General features: G+C 44.9%; 1 protein-coding gene across 1 annotated transcript in view; it reads left to right on the forward strand.

The window, feature by feature from the left end:
* Nucleotides 1-22,723, forward strand: part of dnah5l (dynein, axonemal, heavy chain 5 like) — a 73,692-nt gene that overhangs the window by 32,628 nt on the left and 18,341 nt on the right. The window contains exons 49-73 of the mRNA XM_074622337.1: nucleotides 1,622-1,816; nucleotides 1,923-2,057; nucleotides 3,563-3,620; nucleotides 3,844-3,975; nucleotides 4,737-4,954; nucleotides 5,515-5,649; nucleotides 7,139-7,315; nucleotides 7,448-7,537; nucleotides 8,508-8,642; nucleotides 9,726-9,827; nucleotides 10,054-10,221; nucleotides 11,218-11,424; nucleotides 11,539-11,631; nucleotides 13,371-13,607; nucleotides 14,183-14,248; nucleotides 14,742-14,882; nucleotides 15,003-15,134; nucleotides 15,295-15,405; nucleotides 15,967-16,121; nucleotides 16,609-16,730; nucleotides 18,601-18,830; nucleotides 20,186-20,344; nucleotides 20,437-20,593; nucleotides 22,240-22,385; nucleotides 22,533-22,667. Coding sequence (XP_074478438.1) covers nucleotides 1,622-1,816; nucleotides 1,923-2,057; nucleotides 3,563-3,620; nucleotides 3,844-3,975; nucleotides 4,737-4,954; nucleotides 5,515-5,649; nucleotides 7,139-7,315; nucleotides 7,448-7,537; nucleotides 8,508-8,642; nucleotides 9,726-9,827; nucleotides 10,054-10,221; nucleotides 11,218-11,424; nucleotides 11,539-11,631; nucleotides 13,371-13,607; nucleotides 14,183-14,248; nucleotides 14,742-14,882; nucleotides 15,003-15,134; nucleotides 15,295-15,405; nucleotides 15,967-16,121; nucleotides 16,609-16,730; nucleotides 18,601-18,830; nucleotides 20,186-20,344; nucleotides 20,437-20,593; nucleotides 22,240-22,385; nucleotides 22,533-22,667 — 3,636 coding nt within the window. The remainder of the gene's footprint in view (nucleotides 1-1,621; nucleotides 1,817-1,922; nucleotides 2,058-3,562; nucleotides 3,621-3,843; nucleotides 3,976-4,736; nucleotides 4,955-5,514; nucleotides 5,650-7,138; nucleotides 7,316-7,447; nucleotides 7,538-8,507; nucleotides 8,643-9,725; nucleotides 9,828-10,053; nucleotides 10,222-11,217; nucleotides 11,425-11,538; nucleotides 11,632-13,370; nucleotides 13,608-14,182; nucleotides 14,249-14,741; nucleotides 14,883-15,002; nucleotides 15,135-15,294; nucleotides 15,406-15,966; nucleotides 16,122-16,608; nucleotides 16,731-18,600; nucleotides 18,831-20,185; nucleotides 20,345-20,436; nucleotides 20,594-22,239; nucleotides 22,386-22,532; nucleotides 22,668-22,723) is intronic.

Consider the following 22,723-nt stretch of genomic DNA (forward strand, 5'->3'; position numbering starts at 1 on the left):
GCCAGAATTCATCAAAATAACCTTCTTCAGCCGAACCGCCAGAAAATTAGCTGTTGAAATTCCCACAAAACTCCTGAACCAAACCGTGCTGACAAGAGACTTCTAAAACTACGTAAACCAAAGGTCTCCAGAGCTAAAGCATCTCACAACTGTCCAAAGTATTTCAGATAGAAAGAGCCAGACATCCGGCTGAAGGCTTCTAGAGTAAGAGTTCAGAGAACAGTTCACCAATGGATTCCTGAGATTAAACACCAGGGAACTAATTGTAGAGTTCTACAATACCACCCTCAAAGCTCTAAACAGAGACCCAAACTACCACGGAGGAATCTGTAGAGCAACCCCAGAACCAGTCGGAGGTCTCGAACTGATCTACCTCAGTACCAATGTTCAAGAACTGATCTACCTCAGGACCAATGTTCAAGAACTGATCTACCTCAGTACCAATGTTCAAGAACTGATCTACCTCAGGACCAATGTTCAAGAACTGAACTACCTCAGGACCAATGTTCAAGAACTGAACTACCTCAGGACCAATGTTCAAGAACTGATCTACCTCAGGACCAATGTTCAAGAACTGAACTACCTCAGGACCAATGTTCAAGAACTGATCTACCTCAGTACCAATGTTCAAGAACTGATCTACCTCAGGACCAATGTTCAAGAACTGAACTACCTCAGGACCAATGTTCAAGAACTGATCTACCTCAGTACCAATGTTCAAGAACTGATCTACCTCAGTACCAATGTTCAAGAACTGATCTACCTCAGGACCAATGTTCAAGAACTGAACTACCTCAGGACCAATGTTCAAGAACTGATCTACCTCAGTACCAATGTTCAAGAACTGATCTACCTCAGGACCAATGTTCAAGAACTGATCTACCTCAGGACCAATGTTCAAGAACTGATCTACCTCAGGACCAATGTTCAAGAACTGATCTACCTCAGGACCAATGTTCAAGAACTGAACTACCTCAGGACCAATGTTCAAGAACTGATCTACCTCAGGACCAATGTTCAAGAACTGATCTACCTCAGGACCAATGTTCAAGAACTGATCTACCTCAGGACCAATGTTCAAGAACTGATCTACCTCGGTACCAGAGATCGAGAAGAATAAACAGTAGTATGTATCTTTTCACACAGGAAATCGTCACTTCCTGAGAGCCTCCTCGCCGGGTTGGAGACGTGTAACCATGGTAACCCGCGCTAACGTCATGTGACCAAAACGACGCTTTGTGAAAATTCAAAGTCTGAACTAATTAGAGATTTAGATCACACCCAACAAAGTAAAATCTTATACTTGCACTTTAATTGAAGCGTTAGTGAGGTCACAGAGCCGTCCCTCAACGTCTGTTACGAACGTCGCCGTCACTACCGCATTGCATTGTGGGATATTTATGCCGCCGTAGTGTCCAGCGTGAGTCTGTAATAGTCTGAATAGTCTGTCATTTGGTTTCCTACTGAGGCTTCAGACATACTAAATAACTATATAAGTATCTTATAGCCAGTCTAAATGTTCTAGAACTGAGCTACTTCAGAACCAGAGTTGGGGTCAGAACCGGTCCGTTCTAGTCTAGGACCGACCCGCCTTTAACCAGTGACCTCTCGGCCCCTCCAGAACCCCGGTTACGCCGGTCGTCAGGAGCTGCCCGAGAACCTGAAGATTCAGTTCCGCACGGTGGCCATGATGGTCCCGGACCGAGCCATCATCATGAGGGTCAAGCTGGCCAGTGCGGGTTTCCGTGACAACCAGGTCCTCAGCAGGAAGTTCTACACCCTCTACAAGCTGTGTGAGGAGCAGCTCTCCAAGCAGGTCCGAAGATTTCTTTCTCTCATTCACATGATCTCACTCATATTTCTATTGTCTCGGCTCATTCAGCTCGTTTGTCTTCATGACATTAGTTCTGTTTCTACACCAGGTCCATTATGATTTTGGTCTGAGGAACATTTTGTCGGTTCTGAGGACGCTGGGCGCTGTGAAGAGATCCAACCCGTCAGAACCAGAGAAGACTGTGGTGATGAGAGTCCTGAGAGACATGAACCTCTCCAAACTGGTGGGTCTTACTGCTCTTCAGCTGGTGTGTGTTTGAGGAATCTACACTGTGGACAGATGAGACTATATATACATTTTATATATACTGTATATATATATAATATAAGAAAATAAGCAAATAAAAATAACAAATCTAAGAAAATCTTAGAAGGTTTTGTCCTTGACTTGAGGTCTTTCAGAGCAGATTCCCCAAAGTAACATTGTGTTCTCATCATTTATATTGATTCTTTCCTTTCTCCGTCGTACCTGCTGCAGTCTGTCAGTACGGGTGTGACCGTTTACGGTTTATTTTAGTGCCGTCAAAGTTAACTCCATAATAACACGTCAACTCAAGTTTGTTTTAACGTCGCTAAATCCTTTAACGCAACTTATGATTTTTAGGTTGTAGCGGCTCAGTTTTAAAGTTAGAGTGAAGATCCTGGTATCATAGTAAACTATAGAACCTGATGAATCCATCGGTACCAACCAGGTCAGACTAGCTGGTCATGAAGGAGGTTAAATAACGCTACAAACTGTCAACTGTCCATTTTCAAAGGGGTCCCTTGACCTCTGACCTCCAGATCAGTGAATGTAAATGGGTTCTATGGGTACCCACGAGTCTCCCCTTTACAGACATGCCCACTTTATGATAATCACATGCAGTTTGGGTCAAGTCATAGTCAAGTCAGCACACTGACACACTGACAGCTGTTGTTGCCTGTTGGGCTGCAGTTTGCCATGTTATGATTTGAGAATATTGTTTTATGCTAAATGCAGTACCTGTGAGGGTTTCTGATCAATATCTGTCATTGATTTGTGTTGTTCATTGATTTCCAATAATAAATATATACATACATTTACATAAAGCAGCATATTAGTCCACTCCCATGTTGATAAGAGGATTAAATACTGGATTAATCTCCTTTAAGGTTCATTTAGAACAGATAAAACATGTGAGATTAATTTCCGATTAATCGTGACTAACTCTTTTAATCAGTTAACAGCCATAATTTGAATATATTTCTTACTTTTCCCCCCGATGGTCTGAATAAGTCCCTTAATGTGTCTCTAGTTGTCGGCTCCGATGAAAACAGAAAGAGATCCGGTAGTCGTTGTGACAGCTGTGTCAGCAATAATAGAGCTGCAATGATTAACCGATTAGTTGTCTGAACTATTAAATGAATCAATCTCTTGATAATTGATTAATGGGTTTAAAAAAAGAAGTGAATTCTCTGATTGCAGCTTTTTAAATGTGAATATTTCTGCTTTCTTTCCTCCTCTGTGACAGTAAAGCTAAATATCTTTGAGACATTTGAGGACGTCGTCCTGGGCTTTGAGAAACACTGAGCCACATTCTTCACTATTTTATAAACCAAACAACTAATTGATTAATTCATAAAATAATCAACAGATGAATTGACAATGAGAATAATTGTTATTTGCAGCTCTAAATAATAAAACCTCTTGGAGATGCTCGGGGCCAAATACTGAATCTGTGACATGTTGCTTCTCTGTGTGTCTCGGTAGGTGGACGAGGACGAGCCGCTGTTCATGAGTCTGATCAACGACCTGTTTCCTGGTATCGGTAAGTTTCTGTCTAACTCACACACACTGAAACACACACACACACGCACACGCACACACACACACACACACACACACACACACACACACACACACACACACACACACACACACACACACACACACAGCTTCATTATGTCCTGATCCACTGAGGACATGTCTGTTTTGTGTCTTAGTTTCATGTGATTCATTTTCTCAACATGTTGTTTGTGTTTTCTCTGTAGTTCTGGACAAAGCCGGGTATCCAGACTTGGAGTCGTCCATCTTCAGTCAGGCTCAGCAGGCCGGTCTGATCCCCCACCCCCCCTGGATCCTCAAACTGGTCCAGCTCTACGAGACGCAGAGAGTCCGACACGGTACGTCACAGACACAACCGACCACATCCCGCTGAGTTATCTGCTCTGAGAGCCTGAAGTGTAGCCGACATAGAGATGTACCCCCCCACCTGGTAAACTCCCCACGGACACCGGCATCGTTTAACGTTCTCAGTATACACATGAGTACAGATGTCATGTGCTCATGCAGGTATGATGACATCATGTGCTCATGCAGGTATGATGACGTCATGTCATGTGCTCATGCAGGTTTGATGATGTCATGTGCTCATGCAGGTATGATGACGTCATGTCATGTGCTCATGCAGGTTTGATGATGTCATGTGCTCATGCAGGTATGATGACGTCATGTCATGTGCTCATGCAGGTATGATGACGTCATGTCATGTGCTCATGCAGGTATGATGACATCATGTGCTCATGCAGGTATGATGACGTCATGTCATGTGCTCATGCAGGTTTGATGATGTCATGTGCTCATGCAGGTATGATGACATCATGTGCTCATGCAGGTATGATGACATCATGTGCTCATGCAGGTATGATGACATCATGTGCTCATGCAGGTATGATGACGTCATGTGCTCATGCAGGTATGATGATGTCATGTGCTCATGCAGGTATGATGACATCATGTGCTCATGCAGGTATGATGACATCATGTGCTCATGCAGGTATGATGACATCATGTGCTCATGCAGGTTTGATGACGTCATGTGCTCATGCAGGTATGATGACGTCATGTGCTCATGCAGGTATGATGACATCATGTGCTCATGCAGGTATGATGGCGTTGGGTCCCAGCGGCGCCGGGAAGACGGCCTGCATCCACACGCTGATGAAGGCCATGTCCGAGTGCGGCTCCCCCCACCGCGAGATGAGGATGAACCCCAAAGCGATCACGGCCTCACAGATGTTCGGCACGCTGGACGTCACCACCAACGACTGGACTGACGGCGTCTTCTCCACGCTGTGGAGGAAGACCCTGAAGGCCAAGAAGGTTTGATTCAGCACAGATGAATGAGTGACTGGGGAACTAGGTTTACCTGGATATTAGATTTACTCTCAGAGAGCTCTAAACATTTAGATGGACTGTAAGCTAGAGTGAAGATATATGAATTTATAGATATGAATCTATAAAACATAACGGATCCATTGGAACCATATCATGCTAGCCTGTCGGGAAGGAGGCTTAACAATGCTGCAAAGTTAGGCTACATTTTGGCGAGGAAAAACTGTCATAAATATATCATTCATAGCCTGATTTATACAACATTTATTCATCAAAACATGGAGAAATATTCTATGTATATGTTGGTTGGTATGCGTCACATGTTTGTTGTGTTTATGACCTGTTTTAAGCACTTTGTAATCTGTAGTCTTTGATAAATGTTCTATAAATCAAGTATTATTATTAGATATTTCCTGAAGTGTATCTTTCTAAGAGGAGAATCAGGAATTAGAGATTATAATCAATCATGAATCATTCTTTATTAATGACAAACAGTACTGTGTGTGTGTGTGTGTGTGTGTGTGTGTGTGTGTGTGTGTGTGTCTCAGGGGGAATACATCTGGATCGTGCTGGACGGACCGGTGGACGCCATCTGGATCGAGAACCTGAACTCCGTCCTGGACGACAATAAAACTCTGACGCTGGCGAACGGAGACCGAATCCCCATGGCTCCCTGCTGCAAGGTGACGTCACGACGTCCGTCCGTCCGTCACCTTTCATCATGTACCTTCTTGTATTTTATACCTTTCTGCAAACCACGGATACGTTGGACATTGTGAAGTGACGAAGTACATCGAGCGATCGTTACTGAGAGTTATGTGGTATAATAACGAGTATAACGAGCGAGGGTGTGAGGGAGGATGACTTTACGCTTCTTACGTAACATTATGTAAGAAAGTCCACTAAGGGCGGTTATTGATTTACGCTAGTTGTGTTGTTAATAGGACTGTCAAAGTTAACGTGATAATAACACGTTAACACAAATTACTTTTAACGCCACTAATTTCTTTAACGCGTTAACACAACTAGTGATTTTTAGGTTGTAGCGGCTCAGTTTTAAAGCTAGAGTGAAGATCCTGGTACCATAGTAAACTATAGAACCTGATGAATCCATCGGTACCAACCATGTCAGACTAGCTGGTCATGAAGGAGGTTAAATAACGCTCCAAACTGTCAACTGTCAACTGTCATGTCCATTTTCAAAGGGGTCCGATGACCTCTGACCTCCAGATATGTGAATGTGTGAGGGTTTTTGTCCAAAAAAAAGTCAAAAGTAAAAAAAAAAGTCCCAGAAATGTTTAAAACAGTCAAATAAAAGTCTGAAAAGGAGGGTAAATAACTCTAAACTGACACTAAATTTTGTCGAGGAAAAACTGTCATGTCCATTTTCAAAGGGGTCCCTTGACCTCTGACCTCCAGATCAGTGAATGTAAATGGGTTCTATGGGTACCCACGAGTCTCCCCTTTACAGCCCACTTTATGATCATCACATGCAGTTTGGGGCAAGTCATAGCTTGGCTCAATATGGGAGCAAACAGCTAACTTATAGAAGAGGGTGCATTGAGTTACAATATAATGCATTCAAGCTCTATTCAGTAAAAATGAGCACTAGGCAAAGCTAAATTATACCCACTAAGTATATCCACTCCCATGTTGGTAAGAGTATTAAATACCTGACTAATTTATTTGCGATTACAGCCCTAGTTGTTAGATTAATATCTGAACACAGACCATGATGTTTATCTAAACTTAACTGAGTAGTTTTGCTGCCTAAACCTAACAATGGTTTCACGTTAACCACGTGGCATTGTCTGTTTCCAGGCTGATATGAAATGTAGTTTTTGGTTCAGAAACGTCGACATTCAGCGTATCCGTGGTTTTCCAGAAACGTACAATAGCAATATATTTTTTCTTGACGACTTGGTTGGTGTAATAGTTCATAGATTATGCTCTAATCTAACAGATCTATAACTCTTAGACTATGTTTAATACATGTCTAATATCTTTCTAATACATGTCTTTTATGTTGTCCTGAGAATATAGAAGTGTTACGTCAAATGATTCCAAGTGTTGTACATGAGGGGTCCCCGGTGTATTCTCTATCTTGTAAGGGCTCCTGGGCTGAAGAAAGATTGAAAACCTCTCATATAGATGATCACGTCCTTCCTCCAGATTGTCTTTGAGCCCCACAACATCGACAACGCCTCCCCGGCCACGGTGTCCAGGAACGGGATGGTGTTCATGAGCTCCTCGGTGCTCGGCTGGAGCCCCATCCTGCAGGCCTGGTTACGGACGCTCCCGGAGCAACAGGCCGACGCCCTGAAACTCTGCTTCAACGGCTGCTACCAGGTGAAGACGAGGAGGGGACATGTCTGTGAAATCAAACCTGCAGAGAGATCACTGTCAGCGTTTTAGATTTATAACTGTATATTGATCATTCGTTTTAGCTGCACTGAAGGTGTTTTTCTGTTCCTCCTGCAGGACTTGTTGGACTTTGTCTCCACTGCTGTGTCTCCTAAGATGCAGGTGTTGGAGTGTATGTACATCAGACAGACTATTGACCTGCTGCAGGTACGAATAAATCACACTATGCTGGAGCACAGCTCTCTTTATTGTCACTGGTGCTCCGACTGCCTGATCAGTGGTGAGGTCTTTAGAGGAGAACCACTGAATGATGTCGTCACTAGCCGGGTTTTTATTCACATTTTGAAGTATTTCGTTAGAAAAGCTGTTTTCGGAAAATTCAATAAAACTTTTTCAGTTGAGCAAAAAGGTTTTTACGCTCGCTTGAGGTGGTTTCTGTGGAAAAAGTTGATGCTCTAAATCAGTGGTTCCCAACCTGGGGTCCAGGCAAAGATCACAGGGGGTGCACCAGGATTTGTCTGCTCTGAGGTTGTCAAAATTAGATTTGCTAATGTAGAACTAAAATCATAATAACACACTTACTAGATAATTTATACAAAAGTCTGGATACAAAACTATTTAAAAAGATCATTTATTTTGCTACTGAGTTGCAAAATCTAAAAAAAATTTCTGCTTCAGTCGATATTTGTTGGAGTTTAGCCTTTCAAAAACAACATTTTTACTGCAGTCCAAAAACTATGCTCTAAATCAGCGGTTCCCAACGTGGAACTAAAAAAGATCAAAATTCATTGGGTTTTCTCCGGGTGCTCAGGTTTCCTCCCTCTGTCCAAAGACATGCAGGAACTCCCTCCCTCCTCACATCCGGCAGTCTGACACCATTACAACATTCAAATCCAACCTCAAAACTCACCTGTTCAAACTGGCCTATCCTCTGTAGAGTCAATCAGTCCATCACGTGTCTGCATAAATATGTCTCTGTCATGTCTTGTTGTTTTTATCTGTTTGAGTAGGATTTTATCTTTGTAAGGTGTCCTTGGGTGTCTTGAAAGGCACCACCAAATAAAATGTATAATTATTATTATTATTATTAGGTTTGATATTTCGATGTCTCCGGGGTCAGTGGTCTTTTTGTGTGAAGTATTTTTCTCACATACTGTATATGTGTGTGTTTGTTCAGGGTTTGCTCCCAGCAGCGGATGAGAAACAGGGTTGCCATGGTGACGTGGGTCGACTGTTTGTGTTCGCGGTGATGTGGTCTCTGGGAGCGGTGCTGGAGCTGGACGACAGAGCCAAGATGGAGGCCTTCCTAAAGGTGTGTGTGTGTGTGTGTGTGTGTGTGTGTGTGTGTGTGTGTGTGTGTGTGTGTGTGTGTGTGTGTGTGTGTGTCTTTGTTCAGTGATGTTGACGTTGTCCACAGAGGATGTTTTCGGTGCGTTCACACCAAGAGTGATGCAAACTTTTTGCGCGGTGCGATTACACACAGTACAAAGTCACTGCCAGGAGGCAAATAGACGGAAATTTGCGCCGGAGATTTGCATCATTCAGGAGTTGAAAAAAAAAACAGAAGCAAGAAATTGTTGTGTCTCTGTGTGGTGAAAGCCTCTCAGCGTTGAGATCGTCCTCCTGTCCTCACTGACGTCCTGACGTTGTTGAATCAGAAATGGAGGATAAATAAATCTAGTATGTGTCTGTGGTCACGTCTCCAGATGACGTCATGTTGAGTGTTGATGGAGCAGCTGCGTTGCCTGGCTCTGATCCATCCAGACTCCATTCAGAAAACAAGCATTTTATAAGTTGTCTGCTTGTCGTCATGGTAACAGACCTGACAAAGCATGAATTCAGACTTTCTACTAATCGGCATCATGATGTAGTTATTCAGCATCATTTTGATCTGTTTATTGATATTAAATCTGTTTATTTTGGGTTCATACCGCAGTAGAGACGTGTAGCTCGCTTGATACAGTCAGTGTGATGACGCTGTATGTGAATACAGCTCGCCGCTGGGTGACGTTATGAACCCAGACACGACGGCGTTTGTTTTTCTGACATATCTGGGACTTCACCAACATGTACAAAGCAACGAAAAGTTGTTGGTATCCATGGAGACGAGCTCCTCCTCCTCTCCGGAGCGTTGACAACACAGCTGATACCGGCGGTCCGACTCACACGAGTAAAGCGAGGTGATAATTCGCTTCGCTCTTGGTGTGAACACAGCGTAAGGAACTTTCCTCCAGCGCCACCATCAGGACAAACTTTACATTTTTATCCCGCTACTGCTCAGGTGTTTCTAGACGTGTGACGGACATTGAACATGTCTTTGCGTGTGTTGGTTGTAGGTGTGGCGTATCCTCTAGGGGGCTCTGACACGTCCCGTTTGTTGTGTTTTTGTTTGAAGCGCCACAGCTCGTCTCTGGACCTGCCGCACGCTCAGGACGACCAGACCGTCTTTGAGTTCACCGTCAACGAGCAGGGACAGTGGGAGCACTGGTCCAACAAGGTCTGTGGACGCCAAGCTGTTTATTAACCGGACGCAGACGTTTAAGAACACGTCTCCTCCAGACTGACTGAGCACACCTGAACCACCTGACCTCCTTTAACTCTGATTCAAGAGCTTCTGCACATCTTCTGTATCTTCATGAGAAACATTAATACTCAATCACTAGATCCTGCAGCATCGCCTCAGGTAGTATGATATTCATTTATTTATTATCGTCACGATGCAGGTCCCAGATTATGTCTACCCCAAAGACCAGGTCCCGGACTACTCGTCCATCCTGGTTCCCAACGTGGACAACGTGAGGACGGACTTCCTGATGCAGACCATCGTGAAGCAGAGGAAGGCTGTGCTGCTGATCGGAGAGCAGGGAACCGCCAAGACCGTCATGGTTAAAGTGAGACGCCGAGGAACAGCAAGCTTTCAAAACACATACTTACACACAAATGTAGAAACACTACTGATTTAATTATCCTGTTCATGTCACAATATTAAGGCTTTAAAAGATTTAATCATGATTAATCCCATGGAGGGAACCAGAGAGATTATCACTTCCTGTTAGTGGAGGAACCAGAGAGATGATCACTTCCTGTTAGTGGAGGAACCAGAGAGATGATCACTTCCTGTTAGTGGAGGAACCAGAGAGATGATCACTTCCTGTTAGTGGAGGAACCAGAGAGATGATCACTTCCTGTTAGTGGAGGAACCAGAGAGATGATCACTTCCTGTTAGTGGAGGGAACCAGAGAGATGATCACTTCCTGTTAGTGGAGGGAACCAGAGAGATGATCACTTCCTGTTAGTGGCGGGAACCAGGGTGATGATCACTTCCTGTTAGTGGAGGGAACCAGAGAGATGATCACTTCCTGTTAGTGGAGGGAACCAGAGAGATGATCACTTCCTGTTGGTGGAGGGAACCAGAGAGATGATCACTTCCTGTTGGTGGAGGGAACCAGAGAGATGATCACTTCCTGTTAGCGGAGGGAACCAGAGAGATGATCACTTCCTGTTAGCGGAGGGAACCAGGGCGATGATCACTTCCTGTTGGTGGAGGGAACCAGAGAGATGATCACTTCCTGTTAGTGGAGGGAACCAGAGAGATGATCACTTCCTGTTAGTGGAGGGAACCAGGGCGATGATCACTTCCTGTTAGTGGAGGGAACCAGAGAGATGATCACTTCCTGTTAGTGGAGGGAACCAGAGAGATGATCACTTCCTGTTAGTGGAGGGAACCAGAGAGATGATCACTTCCTGTTAGTGGAGGGAACCAGAGAGATGATCACTTCCTGTTGGACTACAGCAGTACGTCATCCCTGCAGCGCTCTATTGGCGGTCTGATGTATCCTCAGCTAGCTGATGCTAACGCTACGTGTTTCTCTGCGCCCCCCCTGCAGGGCTACACTAGCAAGCTGGACCCGGAGCTCCACCTCAGTAAGACGGTGAACTTCTCGTCGGCCACGCTGCCCAGCATGTTCCAGAGAACCGTCGAGAGCTACATCGACAAACGGATGGGCGCCACCTACGGGCCGCCGGCGGGGCGCCGGATGACCGTCTTCATAGACGACATCAACATGCCCGTTATCAACGAATGGGGAGACCAGGTCAGCTTCAGGCTCTCTCTGATTGGTTCTCTTTTCTTGTTTGTTGCCTCTTTTTCTAATTATGAATTATTAGTAAGCAAACCAAAAAGTAAAGTCCCATCATTGATCCCTCAGATAACCAATGAGATTGTGCGTCAGCTGATGGAGCAGGGAGGTTTCTACAGTTTGGATCGTCCCGGAGAGTTCATCACTGTGGTGGACGTTCAGGTAACAACACGGAGGACACGTCCCTCATCTTCTTATTGTCAACATAATGAAATGACATAACGACCGACACGTCAGACGAGACATCCTGAAAACCACCGAACAAGAACAGACCCAGATACAAAAACAACTGCCCGTACTCATTCTGTTCTATCTGTTACCCCCCGTACGTATTACTCCATTCCTCTTCCACTTACAAACACATCAAGAGAACCTCTCCAGGGTTTCATACCACGCTACAATATCAGAGGGTTCTTCTTCCAGCCGTTGTTGTGATAATGTGAGACCTGCAGCGTAACCCCAGTACAAAATGATGTGGAGTTAGAGGTACTCTCTTAATCTCACTGGACTGACAGCCGAAACGGGCACGACCACATAAGAGGATTTAATGAGCCACAGCTATTTTTACATTTGAGACATAGGCTGCTTTCACATCAGGGACCCGGATCCGAGTCCACTTGTCCCCAAAGTCCAGTTAGTTTGATCAGTGTGAACGCTCCGTACTGTACTCCGTGCCCGGGTGCACTTGAATAGATGGTCTGGAGTACGGATCATGTGGACTCTGGGACGGTTCGCATCAGGTGTGGAAGCCGACCATACCGAAACACGGAAGTGGACCGCTAGTTAACGCGAGTAACGTCAGCAGTCAGCGAGTAGTTGAGAAAGGGCGGGCTCTTTTCAACGATCATCTGTATACATATAAAACTGTTTCATATCTATGTCTGTATCTGCTGCAGCACCGATCTCATCCTCTGAGCTGCACGGTCGTGGATGATACAGCAGGAAGGCCGGCGAGCGGTTCCTTAACATATAAACGATAGTAGATGCTGGGGTTGAGGGATGTTGGTTATTTTATTCAGCTGATTTAATGGACTGTCTCTGAAGAACGAGAGACACTCAGCTGCTCAGCGGGCAGAGAGAGAGAGAGAGACAGCGGGGGGGAGACAGAGTGTAGAGTCGGCATATTTTCACATCAAACTCTGTGACATCAGAGTTTATTTAAACCAAACCAGAGTTGGAGATTGTTTTAAAGACTAACGACGACGGTTTTGTTGAGTTTGATTTTGTTTCTGTCAAAGTGTTTTATGATGCTCCGCCGCTGGAACAGCTGATCTCAACATAAACTAAACGTGGATGATGACGCAGGTGTCCTCGGGTACGGAACAACTTCACTAATGTGAAAGCTGAGCGGCGAGGGGGGGGGGGGTCGTACTCGGGCTCTGTACGGATCAATCCTACCTGATATGAAAACGGCCTTAGTGAGGAGCTCATAGGGTCATAGTTAGATGTGGGGTTACATGTAGTCTGTGAATAATCTGACTATAATCTTAAACTGGTCTCATGTTGGACGTCTGAATGGATCCTTTCTCACCTGAACCAACATTCAACCTTAAGAACAGCGTTTTGGCCGGTAAAAGATGATAACCATGGATGTGTTAACGCTGGCAGCTAGATAACGGCTCTAAACGGAAGTGAGAACAAAACACGACGCGATGCGGAAACACCGTAGATCAGACAGAGAATAAGGTGAGCAGTAGCATCAGCTGGGTTATACTGTACAGGTGTACCTAATAAAGTGACTCTATGTTCTGTATTTATCTTCAACTTTGGCATCAACGTAGTTTCAGGACATCTTGAGTGTTTTTAAGAAGAGCTGGTGGTTTAGTGGTCGTTGGATGACGGCAGCTCGTCTGAGCTTCCTCTCTAAACGAACACATAAAGAGTGTGATGACCTTCAACAGCTGGTGGCCGCCATGATCCACCCGGGCGGCGGTCGGAACGACATCCCTCAGCGCCTGAAGAGGCAGTTCTCCATCTTTAACTGCACGCTGCCCTCCAACTCCTCCATCGATAAGATCTTCGGCACCGTGGCGCAGGGATACTTCTGCCCGGAGAGAGGCTTCCCCGACGCCGTCTGCCACCTCGCCGCCGCCCTCGTTCCCACCGCCAGACGGGTGTGGCAGGCCGTGAAGGCGAAGGTAGGCTCACATCTTCTGCCTCGTTATCTCTGGTTTCCTGCCTTTCTGATTGATGGCCTTTGAGCTTCTTCTGGGACATCTGAACATTCCTCTGCTGATCAGGTTATATGATGGTTTCTGTCTCCGTCATCCATAATCCATAATCCCTCATCCCTCATCCCTCATCCCTCATCCCTCATCCCTCATCCCTCATCCCTCATCCCTCATCCCTCATCACTCATCCCTCATCCCTCATCCATAATCCCTCATCCCTCATCCATAATCCCTCATCCCTCATCCCTCATCCCATATCCATAATCCCTCATCACTCATCACTCATCCCTCATCCCTCATCCCTCATCCCTCATCCCTCATCCCTCATCACTCATCCCTCATCCATAATCCCTCATCCCTCATCCCTCATCCCATATCCATAATCCCTCATCCCTCATCCCTCATCCCTCATCCATAATCCCTCATCCCTCATCCCTCATCCCATATCCATAATCCCTCATCCCTCATCCCTCATCCCTCATCCCTCATCCCTCATCCCTCATCCCTCCGGTTCACATCTAATGAAACCGTCTCTCCTCCAGATGTTACCGTCTCCTGCCAAGTTTCACTACATCTTCAACCTGAGGGACCTCAGCAGAATCTGGCAGGTAGAAAACACAGCATTAGTTATTGATTAGTAATGGGTGTGTGTTATTGATTAGTTATGGGTGTGTGTTATTGATTAGTTATGGGTGTGTGTTATTGATTAGTTATGGGTGTGTGTTATTGATTAGTTATGGGTGTGTGTTATTGATTAGTTATGGGTGTGTGTTATTGATTAGTTATGGGTGTGTGTTATTGATTAGTAATGGGTGTGTGTTGTGTTATTGATTAGTTATGGGTGTGTTATTGATTAGTAATGGGTGTGTGTTGTGTTATTGATTAGTTATGGGTGTGTTATTGATTAGTAATGGGTGTGTGTTGTGTTATTGATTAGTTATGGGTGTGTGTTGTGTTATTGATTAGTTATGGGTGTGGTTTGTGTTATTGATTAGTTATGGGTGTGTGTTGTGTTATTGATTAGTTATGGGTGTGTGTTATTGATTAGTAATGGGTGTGTGTTGTGTTATTGATTAGTAATGGGTGTGGTTTGTGTTTTAGGGGATCCTGACCGTGAAGTCTGAGGTGTGTCAGAGCTCCGAGCTCCTCTCTGCTCTCTTCCATCATGAGTGTTGCCGAGTGATCGCCGACCGATTCGTCGACGGCAGCGACAGACGAACCTTCGACGGCATCACGGAGGAGGCGTGTGCTCCGTTTTGATCTTTTTGGTTTTACAGTGTCAACAGGTTAAAACAGGTTGAGTGAGTAGATATCCTGTTTAATTATTCACAGCCGTTTATCTTTATCCTCCTCTCTCCTCAGATCACAGTGGAGGATCATGGGAGAGCTCTGACTGAGCATGCTCAGTGGGACAGCTTCTTCGTGGACTTCCTGCGTGAAGCTCCGGAGGCGACGGGAGAAGAACCCGACGACGCCGAGCTCGAAGCTCCAAAGGTCCTCAGAGACATGTTACATTCATAACGTCTCATTTTGAACACATTCATTTTGGTTATTATTTGTCTTTGCAGTCAGAACTTTTGTCTTCCTCACGTTAGTCCAGTAACATTCAACAGCAGACAGTGTTCAGTACCGTACAAATGTATATGATTGACAGGTGTATGAGCCAATCCCGTCGCTGGACGCCCTGGCGGAGCGTCTGTCGGTTTTCCAGCTGCAGTACAACGAGGCGGCGAGGGGCGGGGCCATGGACCTGGTCTTCTTCAAGGTAACAACACTTTAATACCTGATTAGTAGGGCTGTCAATCGATTAAGATATTTAATCACGACTAATCGCAAATCTGTTCAAAACGAACCTTAAAGGGAGATTAGTCAAGTATTTAATACTCTCTCGACAAGCTAGTCTGACCTGGTTGGTACCGATGGATTCATCAGGTTTTATCGTTTACTATGAAACCAGGATCTGACTTTTCTCCTGCATCTCTTTCAGACATTTTCCAGACCAAAAAATCAGAAGTTGCGTTAACGCGTTAAAGACATTAGTGGCATTAAAATGTATTTGTGTAAGCGTGTTATTATGGCGTACTTGTTATTATGGCGTTAACGTGTTGTTATGGCGTTAACTGTGACGGCCCTACTTACTAGCGAAACATACAGCTGCTGTGATGGAAAAATGTCTCTGGTTTTCTGTCCGTCTGACCTCTCTGTGTTTCTACCGGTAAACGACCTTCTGTGTTTCTACCGGTAAACGACCTTCTGTGTTTCTACCGGTAAACGACCTTCTGTGTTTCTACCGGTAAACGACCTTCTGTGTTCGGTCCGATGGCAGGATGCGATGACCCACCTGATGCAGATCTCGCGGATCCTGCGGACGCCGCAGGGGAACGCCCTGCTGGTCGGGGTCGGGGGGTCGGGGAAGCAGAGTCTGACGAGGCTGGCGTCTTTCATCGCCGGATATCAAACCTTCCAGATCACACTGACCAGGTCTGAAACGCCACACACACACACACACACACACACACACACACACACACACACACACACACACGCACACACACACACACACACACACACAGCTCTGGTATATTTGATAATGAAGAGGTTTGTTTCTCTAAGTAAACGTCGGTACCGGCCCAGAGGTTTGCATCCCTACTCAGATATATTTAGTGTGAACAGTATGAATATGTGCAGCAGTTCCAGTGCAGCTATAAGTGATGCTGCAGTGATGTCACGGTGTACTCCAGCACACCGTGACATCACTGCTGGGCGTGGTTACAGGTGAAACAAAGCTCACTACTGACCTGCTGTGAAGTTCCTCTTTAATGAGACAGAGAGCGATGAGACAGCATCCAGCAAAGGTCACCACGGGACTCACACCAGCAGTTCACGTCCAGCACCTCACACCTCCAGGTCGCCAGGTTCTATTGTTAAACATGTCCTCTTTAGTTTGTCTTGTTCTGGTGTCCTGCAGGTCGTACAGCAGCAGTAACCTGCTGGAGGATCTGAAGACTCTGTATCGTATGGCGGGTCAGCAGGGGAAAGGAGTCACCTTCCTCTTCACTGACAACGACATTAAAGACGAAGCCTTCCTGGGTACAAACACAGTCCACTTTACAACAGAACCAGGCTGCTCTTATGTTTACACCAGGGCTGTGAGAGTTAACGCCATAACAACGCAGATTCATTTTAACGACACTAATTTCTTTAACGCATTAACGCAACTTTAATTTTTAGGTTGCACTCAGTTTTAAAGCTAGAAGTTAGTAAACCTGATGAATCCATCGGTACCAACCATGTCAGACTAAATGGTCCTAATGTATAACTAAAATCATAATAACACACTTACTAGATAATTTATACAAAAGTCTGGATACAAAACTATTTAAAAAGATCATTTATGTTGCTACTTAGTTGCAAAATATAAAAAAATATTCTGCTTCAGTCGATATTTGTTGGCGTTTAGCCTTTCAAAAACAACATTTTTACTGCAGTCAAAAAACTATGCTCTAAATCAGCGGTTGCCAATGTGGAACTAAAAAAAAATCTAAATTAAATTTGCTCATGTATAACTAAAATCATAATAACACACTTACTGAATAATTTATACAAAAAACTGGAAATAAAACTATTTAAAATGATAATTTTTTATAATTTTTTTGCTACTTAGTTGCACAATCTAACAAAATATTCTGCTTCAATCCAGGTCAGACTAGCTGGTCATGAAGGAGGTCAAATAAAGCTCCAAGCTTGCGCAACATTTTGGCGAGGAAAAACTGGCATGGCCATTTTCAACGATATTCAGTTTTGATCCATATTTGTTGGCGTTTAGCCTTTCAAAAACAACATTTTCACTTCGGTCAAAAAATTTGCTCTCCCACTTGACGCTCCTGTTTTAACGTGGTGATCCAGCAGCAATCTAATACCACATTTACAACAAGACAATCTATCAAAGGCTGTGCTGGAGATGATTTGTTTACATATTGTTTATTAGTTATTATTAGGGCCGTCAGAGTTAACGTGATAAGGAAAAGGAAAAACTGAAAAAAACTATTTGTGTTGTTAATTGATTTAAAATAATAAATATATACATACATTTAAATAAAACTGCATATTAGTCCACTCCCATGTTGATAAGAGGATTAAATACTGGACTAATCTCCTTTAAGGTTCATTTAGAACAGATAAAAAATCTGAGATTAGTTTGTGATAAAATATTTTAATCGATCGACAGCCCTGAATTTTATGAAATGTATTTTAACAACACTGAAGGGGAACCCTTCCCCCCCTTAGGGGGGCGCCAAAGATCACAGGAGGTGCACCAGTATGTGTCTGCTCTGAGGTTGTCAGAAGAGATTTGTTCATATAGAACTAAAATCATAATAACAGACCAGACGTACTGGATCATTTACAAACTCCAGTGAAATATTCAGTTTCAGTCCCGTTGGCGTTTAGTCTTTCAAAAACTACATTTTTCACTGTAGTCTCCTTTCCTCTCCTCCTCCTCTCCTCGTCTCGTCTCCTCCTCTCCTCCTCTCCTCCCCTCCTCGTCTTCTCCTCCTCTCCTCCTCTCCTCCTCTCCTCCTCCTCCTCTACTCCTCTCCTCGTCTCGTCTCCTCCTCTCCTCCTCTCCTCCTCTCCTCCTCTCCTCCTCTCCTCCTCCTCCTCCTCCTCCTCCTCCTCCTCCTCGTCTCCTCTCCTCCTCTCCTCCTCCTCCTCTACTCCTCTCCTCGTCTCCTCTCCTCCTCTCCTCCTCTCGTCCTCTCCTCCCCTCCTCGTCTCCTCCTCCTCTCCTCCTCTCCTCCTCTCCTCCTCCTGCTCGTCTCCTCTCCTCCTCTCCTCCTCTCCTCTCCTCCTCTCCTCCTCTCCTCCTCTCCTCCTCCTCTCCTCTCCTCCTCCTCACCTCCTCTCCTCCTCTCCTCTCCTCCTCTCCTCGTCTCCTCTCCTCGTCCCCTCTCCTCTCCAGAGTACATGAACAACGTCCTGGCGAGCGGTGAAGTCTCCAACCTGTTTGCTCGTGACGAGCTGGATGACATCACTCAGGATCTGATTCCCGTCATGAAGCGGCAGCACCCTCGCCGACCTCCGACCTCAGAGAACCTCTACGACTTCTTCCTGTCCCGAGTGCGGAGCAACCTCCACGTCGTCCTCTGCTTCTCGCCCGTCGGGGAAAAGTTTCGGACTCGTGCCTTGAAGGTGAGTTCAGCTGTGTGACCTCTGACATGAGGTCGGACCAACGGCGTTTAATCAGGATCAGAAACCAGTAGCTTCATTCACCAGTAGCTTTATTCACCAGTAGCTTTATTCACCAGTAGCTTTATTCACCAGTAGCTTCATTCACCAGTAGCTTTATTCACCAGTAGCTTTATTCACCAGTAGCTTCATTCACCAGTAGCTTTATTCACCAGTAGCTTTATTCACCAGTAGCTTTATTCACCAGTAGCTTCATTCACCAGTAGCTTTATTCACCAGTAGCTTCATTCACCAGTAGCTTTATTCACCAATAGCTTTATTCACCAGTAGCTTTATTCACCAGAAGCTTCATTCACCAGTAGCTTTATTCACCAGTAGCTTTATTCACCAGAAGCTTTATTCACCAATAGCTTCATTCACCAGTAGCTTTATTCACCAATAGCTTTATTCACCAGTAGCTTTATTCACCAGAAGCTTTATTCACCAGTAGCTTCTTTCACCAGTAGATTCTTTCACCAGTAGCTTTATTCACCAGTAGCTTTATTCACCAGTAGCTTTATTCACCAGTAGCTTTATTCACCAGTAGCTTCTTTCACCAGTATATTCTTTCACCAGTAGCTTTATTCACCAGTAGCTTTATTCACCAGTAGCTTCTTTCACCAGTAGATTCTTTCACCAGTAGCTTCTTTCACCAGTAGCTTTATTCACCAGTAGCTTTATTCACCAGTAGCTTTATTCACCAGTAGCTTCTTTCACCAGTAGATTCTTTCACCAGTAGCTTTATTCACCAGTAGCTTTATTCACCAGTAGCTTTATTCACCAGTAGCTTCTTTCACCAGTATATTCTTTCACCAGTAGCTTTATTCACCAGTAGCTTTATTCACCAGTAGCTTTATTCACCAGTAGCTTCTTTCACCAGTATATTCTTTCACCAGTAGCTTTATTCACCAGTAGCTTTATTCACCAGTAGCTTTATTCACCAGTAGCTTCTTTCACCAGTAGATTCTTTCACCAGTAGCTTCTTTCACCAGTAGCTTTATTCACCAGTAGCTTTATTCACCAGTAGCTTTATTCACCAGCAGCTTTATTCACTAATAGCTTTATTCACCAGTAGCTTTATTCACCAGTAGCTTTATTCACCAGTAACTTCATTCACCAGTAGCTTTATTCACCAGTAGCTTCTTTCACCAGTAGATTCTTTCACCAGTAGCTTTATTCACCAGTAGCTTCATTCACCAGTAGGATGCCAAGGAATCCAACAACTAGGAACTAGTGGGAACCGGTTCTTTAGTCCCATCTCTAGCATTATCTGTTAGCCTCATCACTGACCTTTGACCTTTGACCTTTGACCTGAGCAGTTCCCGGGCCTGATCTCGGGCTGCACGGTGGACTGGTTTCAGCGCTGGCCTCGGGACGCCCTGGTGGCCGTGTCGCATCACTTCCTGTCTCAGCAGCAGGACCTCCGCTGCTCGGAGGATGTGAAGCAGAGCGTGGTGGTTACCATGGGAACCTTCCAGGTAGCGCTCACTGTGTGATCTGTATTCATCGTCATCGTCGTCGTCGGCGGAGTGTCCAGCTGACTGATCACATGACCTCTAACCCCCTGCAGGACCTGGTGGCAGAGAAGTGCGCCGAGTATTTTGAGCGCTTCCGCCGCCAAACGTTTGTGACGCCCAAATCCTACCTGTCCTTCATCGACAGCTACAAGATCATCTACGGCGAGCAGATCTCTCACGTCGGCACGCTGGCGGAGCGCATGAAGACAGGTGAGGCCGGGTATCTCCTCAGACAGGTTCACGGTGCTGCTCTCTGTTTTTCACAATAAAAGCTGCAACGATTAGTCAGTTACTCATCTACTCAGTCAACACGACATGAATCAGCAACAATTTTGAGAATCAAATAATTGTTTTGTTTTGTTTGTCTCATATGATAATAAATTAAATATTTGATCAGGTGTGCAGAACTACAGACTTTTATATAATCCTGCAGTTCAATACCAAACAGATGGTGGTAACGTTATGGTATGGCGGTAACGTTATGGTATGGCGGTAACGTTATGGTATGGAGGTAACGTTATGGTATGGTGGTAACGTTATGGTATGGTGGTAACGTTATGGTATGGAGGTAACGTTATGGTATGGCGGTAACGTTATGGTATGGATGTAACGTTATGGTATGGAGGTAACGTTATGGTATGGTGGTAACGTTATGGTATGGCGGTAACGTTATGGTATGGATGTAACGTTATGGTATGGAGGTAACGTTATGGTATGGAGGTAACGTTATGGTATGGTGGTAACGTTATGGTATGGTGGTAACGTTATGGTATGGAGGTAACGTTATGGTATGGTGGTAACGTTATGGTACGGCGGTATGGTGGTAACGTTATGGTATGGTGGTAACGTTATGGTATGGTGGTAACGTTATGGTATGGAGGTAACGTTATGGTACGGCGGTAACGTTATGGTATGGAGGTAACGTTATGGTATGGTGGTAACGTTATGGTATGGAGGTAACGTTATGGTATGGTGGTATGGTGGTAACGTTATGGTATGGTGGTAACGTTATGGTACGGTGGTATGGTGGTAACGTTATGGTATGGTGGTAACGTTATGGTACGGCGGTTACGATATGGTACGGCGGTAACGTTATGGTACGGCGGTATGGTGGTAACGTTATGGTATGGTGGTAACGTTATGGTGGTAACGTTATGGTATGGAGGTAACGTTATGGTACGGCGGTAACGTTATGGTATGGAGGTAACATTATGGTATGGAGGTAACGTTATGGTATGGCGGTAACGTTATGGTATGGTGGTAACGTTATGGTATGGAGGTAACATTATGGTATGGTGGTAACGTGGCGGTGGAGCCGGCCGTCGCTCTCGTCTCCGTGGTCAAATGGGCCGACGCTACGACTGTAGAGCACCCAGATACTGACATTTATGTTCTCTGCATTGAAACGGCCCCGATGGAGCTGACCATGATGGATAAAGAGAACGGAGCTGACGGGAGAGCTAGAGACCACCTTGGAGAAGTTACAGGAAGTAAACACGGGGGACTACGTCCGCTTTTCAAAATAAGATGTTAACAAAGGGAACTGTAGATACTAAATACATCTATGGAAATCAGACTGATGGATTATATTCACCAGAAGTATAAAACATTATAAATTAAAACACTAATCTGTGAGGGACATGTCTTTATTCTTTATATTTCTGGGTTTCTGGATAATCAATAATTCCTGACAATGATCCTGATATATTTGACTTCAGGACGTCTCTGACTACAGACATGCTGAAAATCAAACATTTTGACTGGATTCATTTAGAGATTTTACAAAGTAAGAGTCACTAGAAGTGAATGATTCATGTTGTTCCCTTCATGGACTGTGCTGCTGCTGTCTCCTGCAGGTCTGTGTAAACTGATGGAGGCGGAGCAGTCGGTGTCTCAGCTCTCCGAGGAGCTGGTGCTGAAGGAGCAGGAGCTCGCCGTCGCCTCCCAGCGGGCAGAGGAAGTCCTGCAGGAGGTCACGGCGAAAGCTCAGGCCGCTGAAAAGGTCAGAAACGACAGGAAACAAAACTTTTACCGAAACGTGGTGTTGCTTCCTAAAACTCCAGGAAAGACTAAAACGGGTCTAGAGGGGTGGAGTGGGAAAGCTTAATGAGATGATTCTTGAGCTTCCAGCTTGAATCTGTCTGTTCAGGTGAAGCAGCAGGTGCAGAAGGTGAAGGATAAAGCTCAGCTCATCGTCGACGAGATCGAAGTCGATAAAACAGCAGCGGAGTCCAAACTGAAGGCTGCTAAACCGGCGCTGGAGGCTGCTGAGGCTGCACTGCAGGTCAGAAATTACATTAGATTATCTCGTCATATTACAAGAAAAAAATCGTAATATCA

The sequence above is a fragment of the Sebastes fasciatus genome, chromosome 21 (genome assembly GCF_043250625.1).
Source record: "Sebastes fasciatus isolate fSebFas1 chromosome 21, fSebFas1.pri, whole genome shotgun sequence".
NCBI lineage: Eukaryota > Metazoa > Chordata > Actinopteri > Perciformes > Sebastidae > Sebastes > Sebastes fasciatus.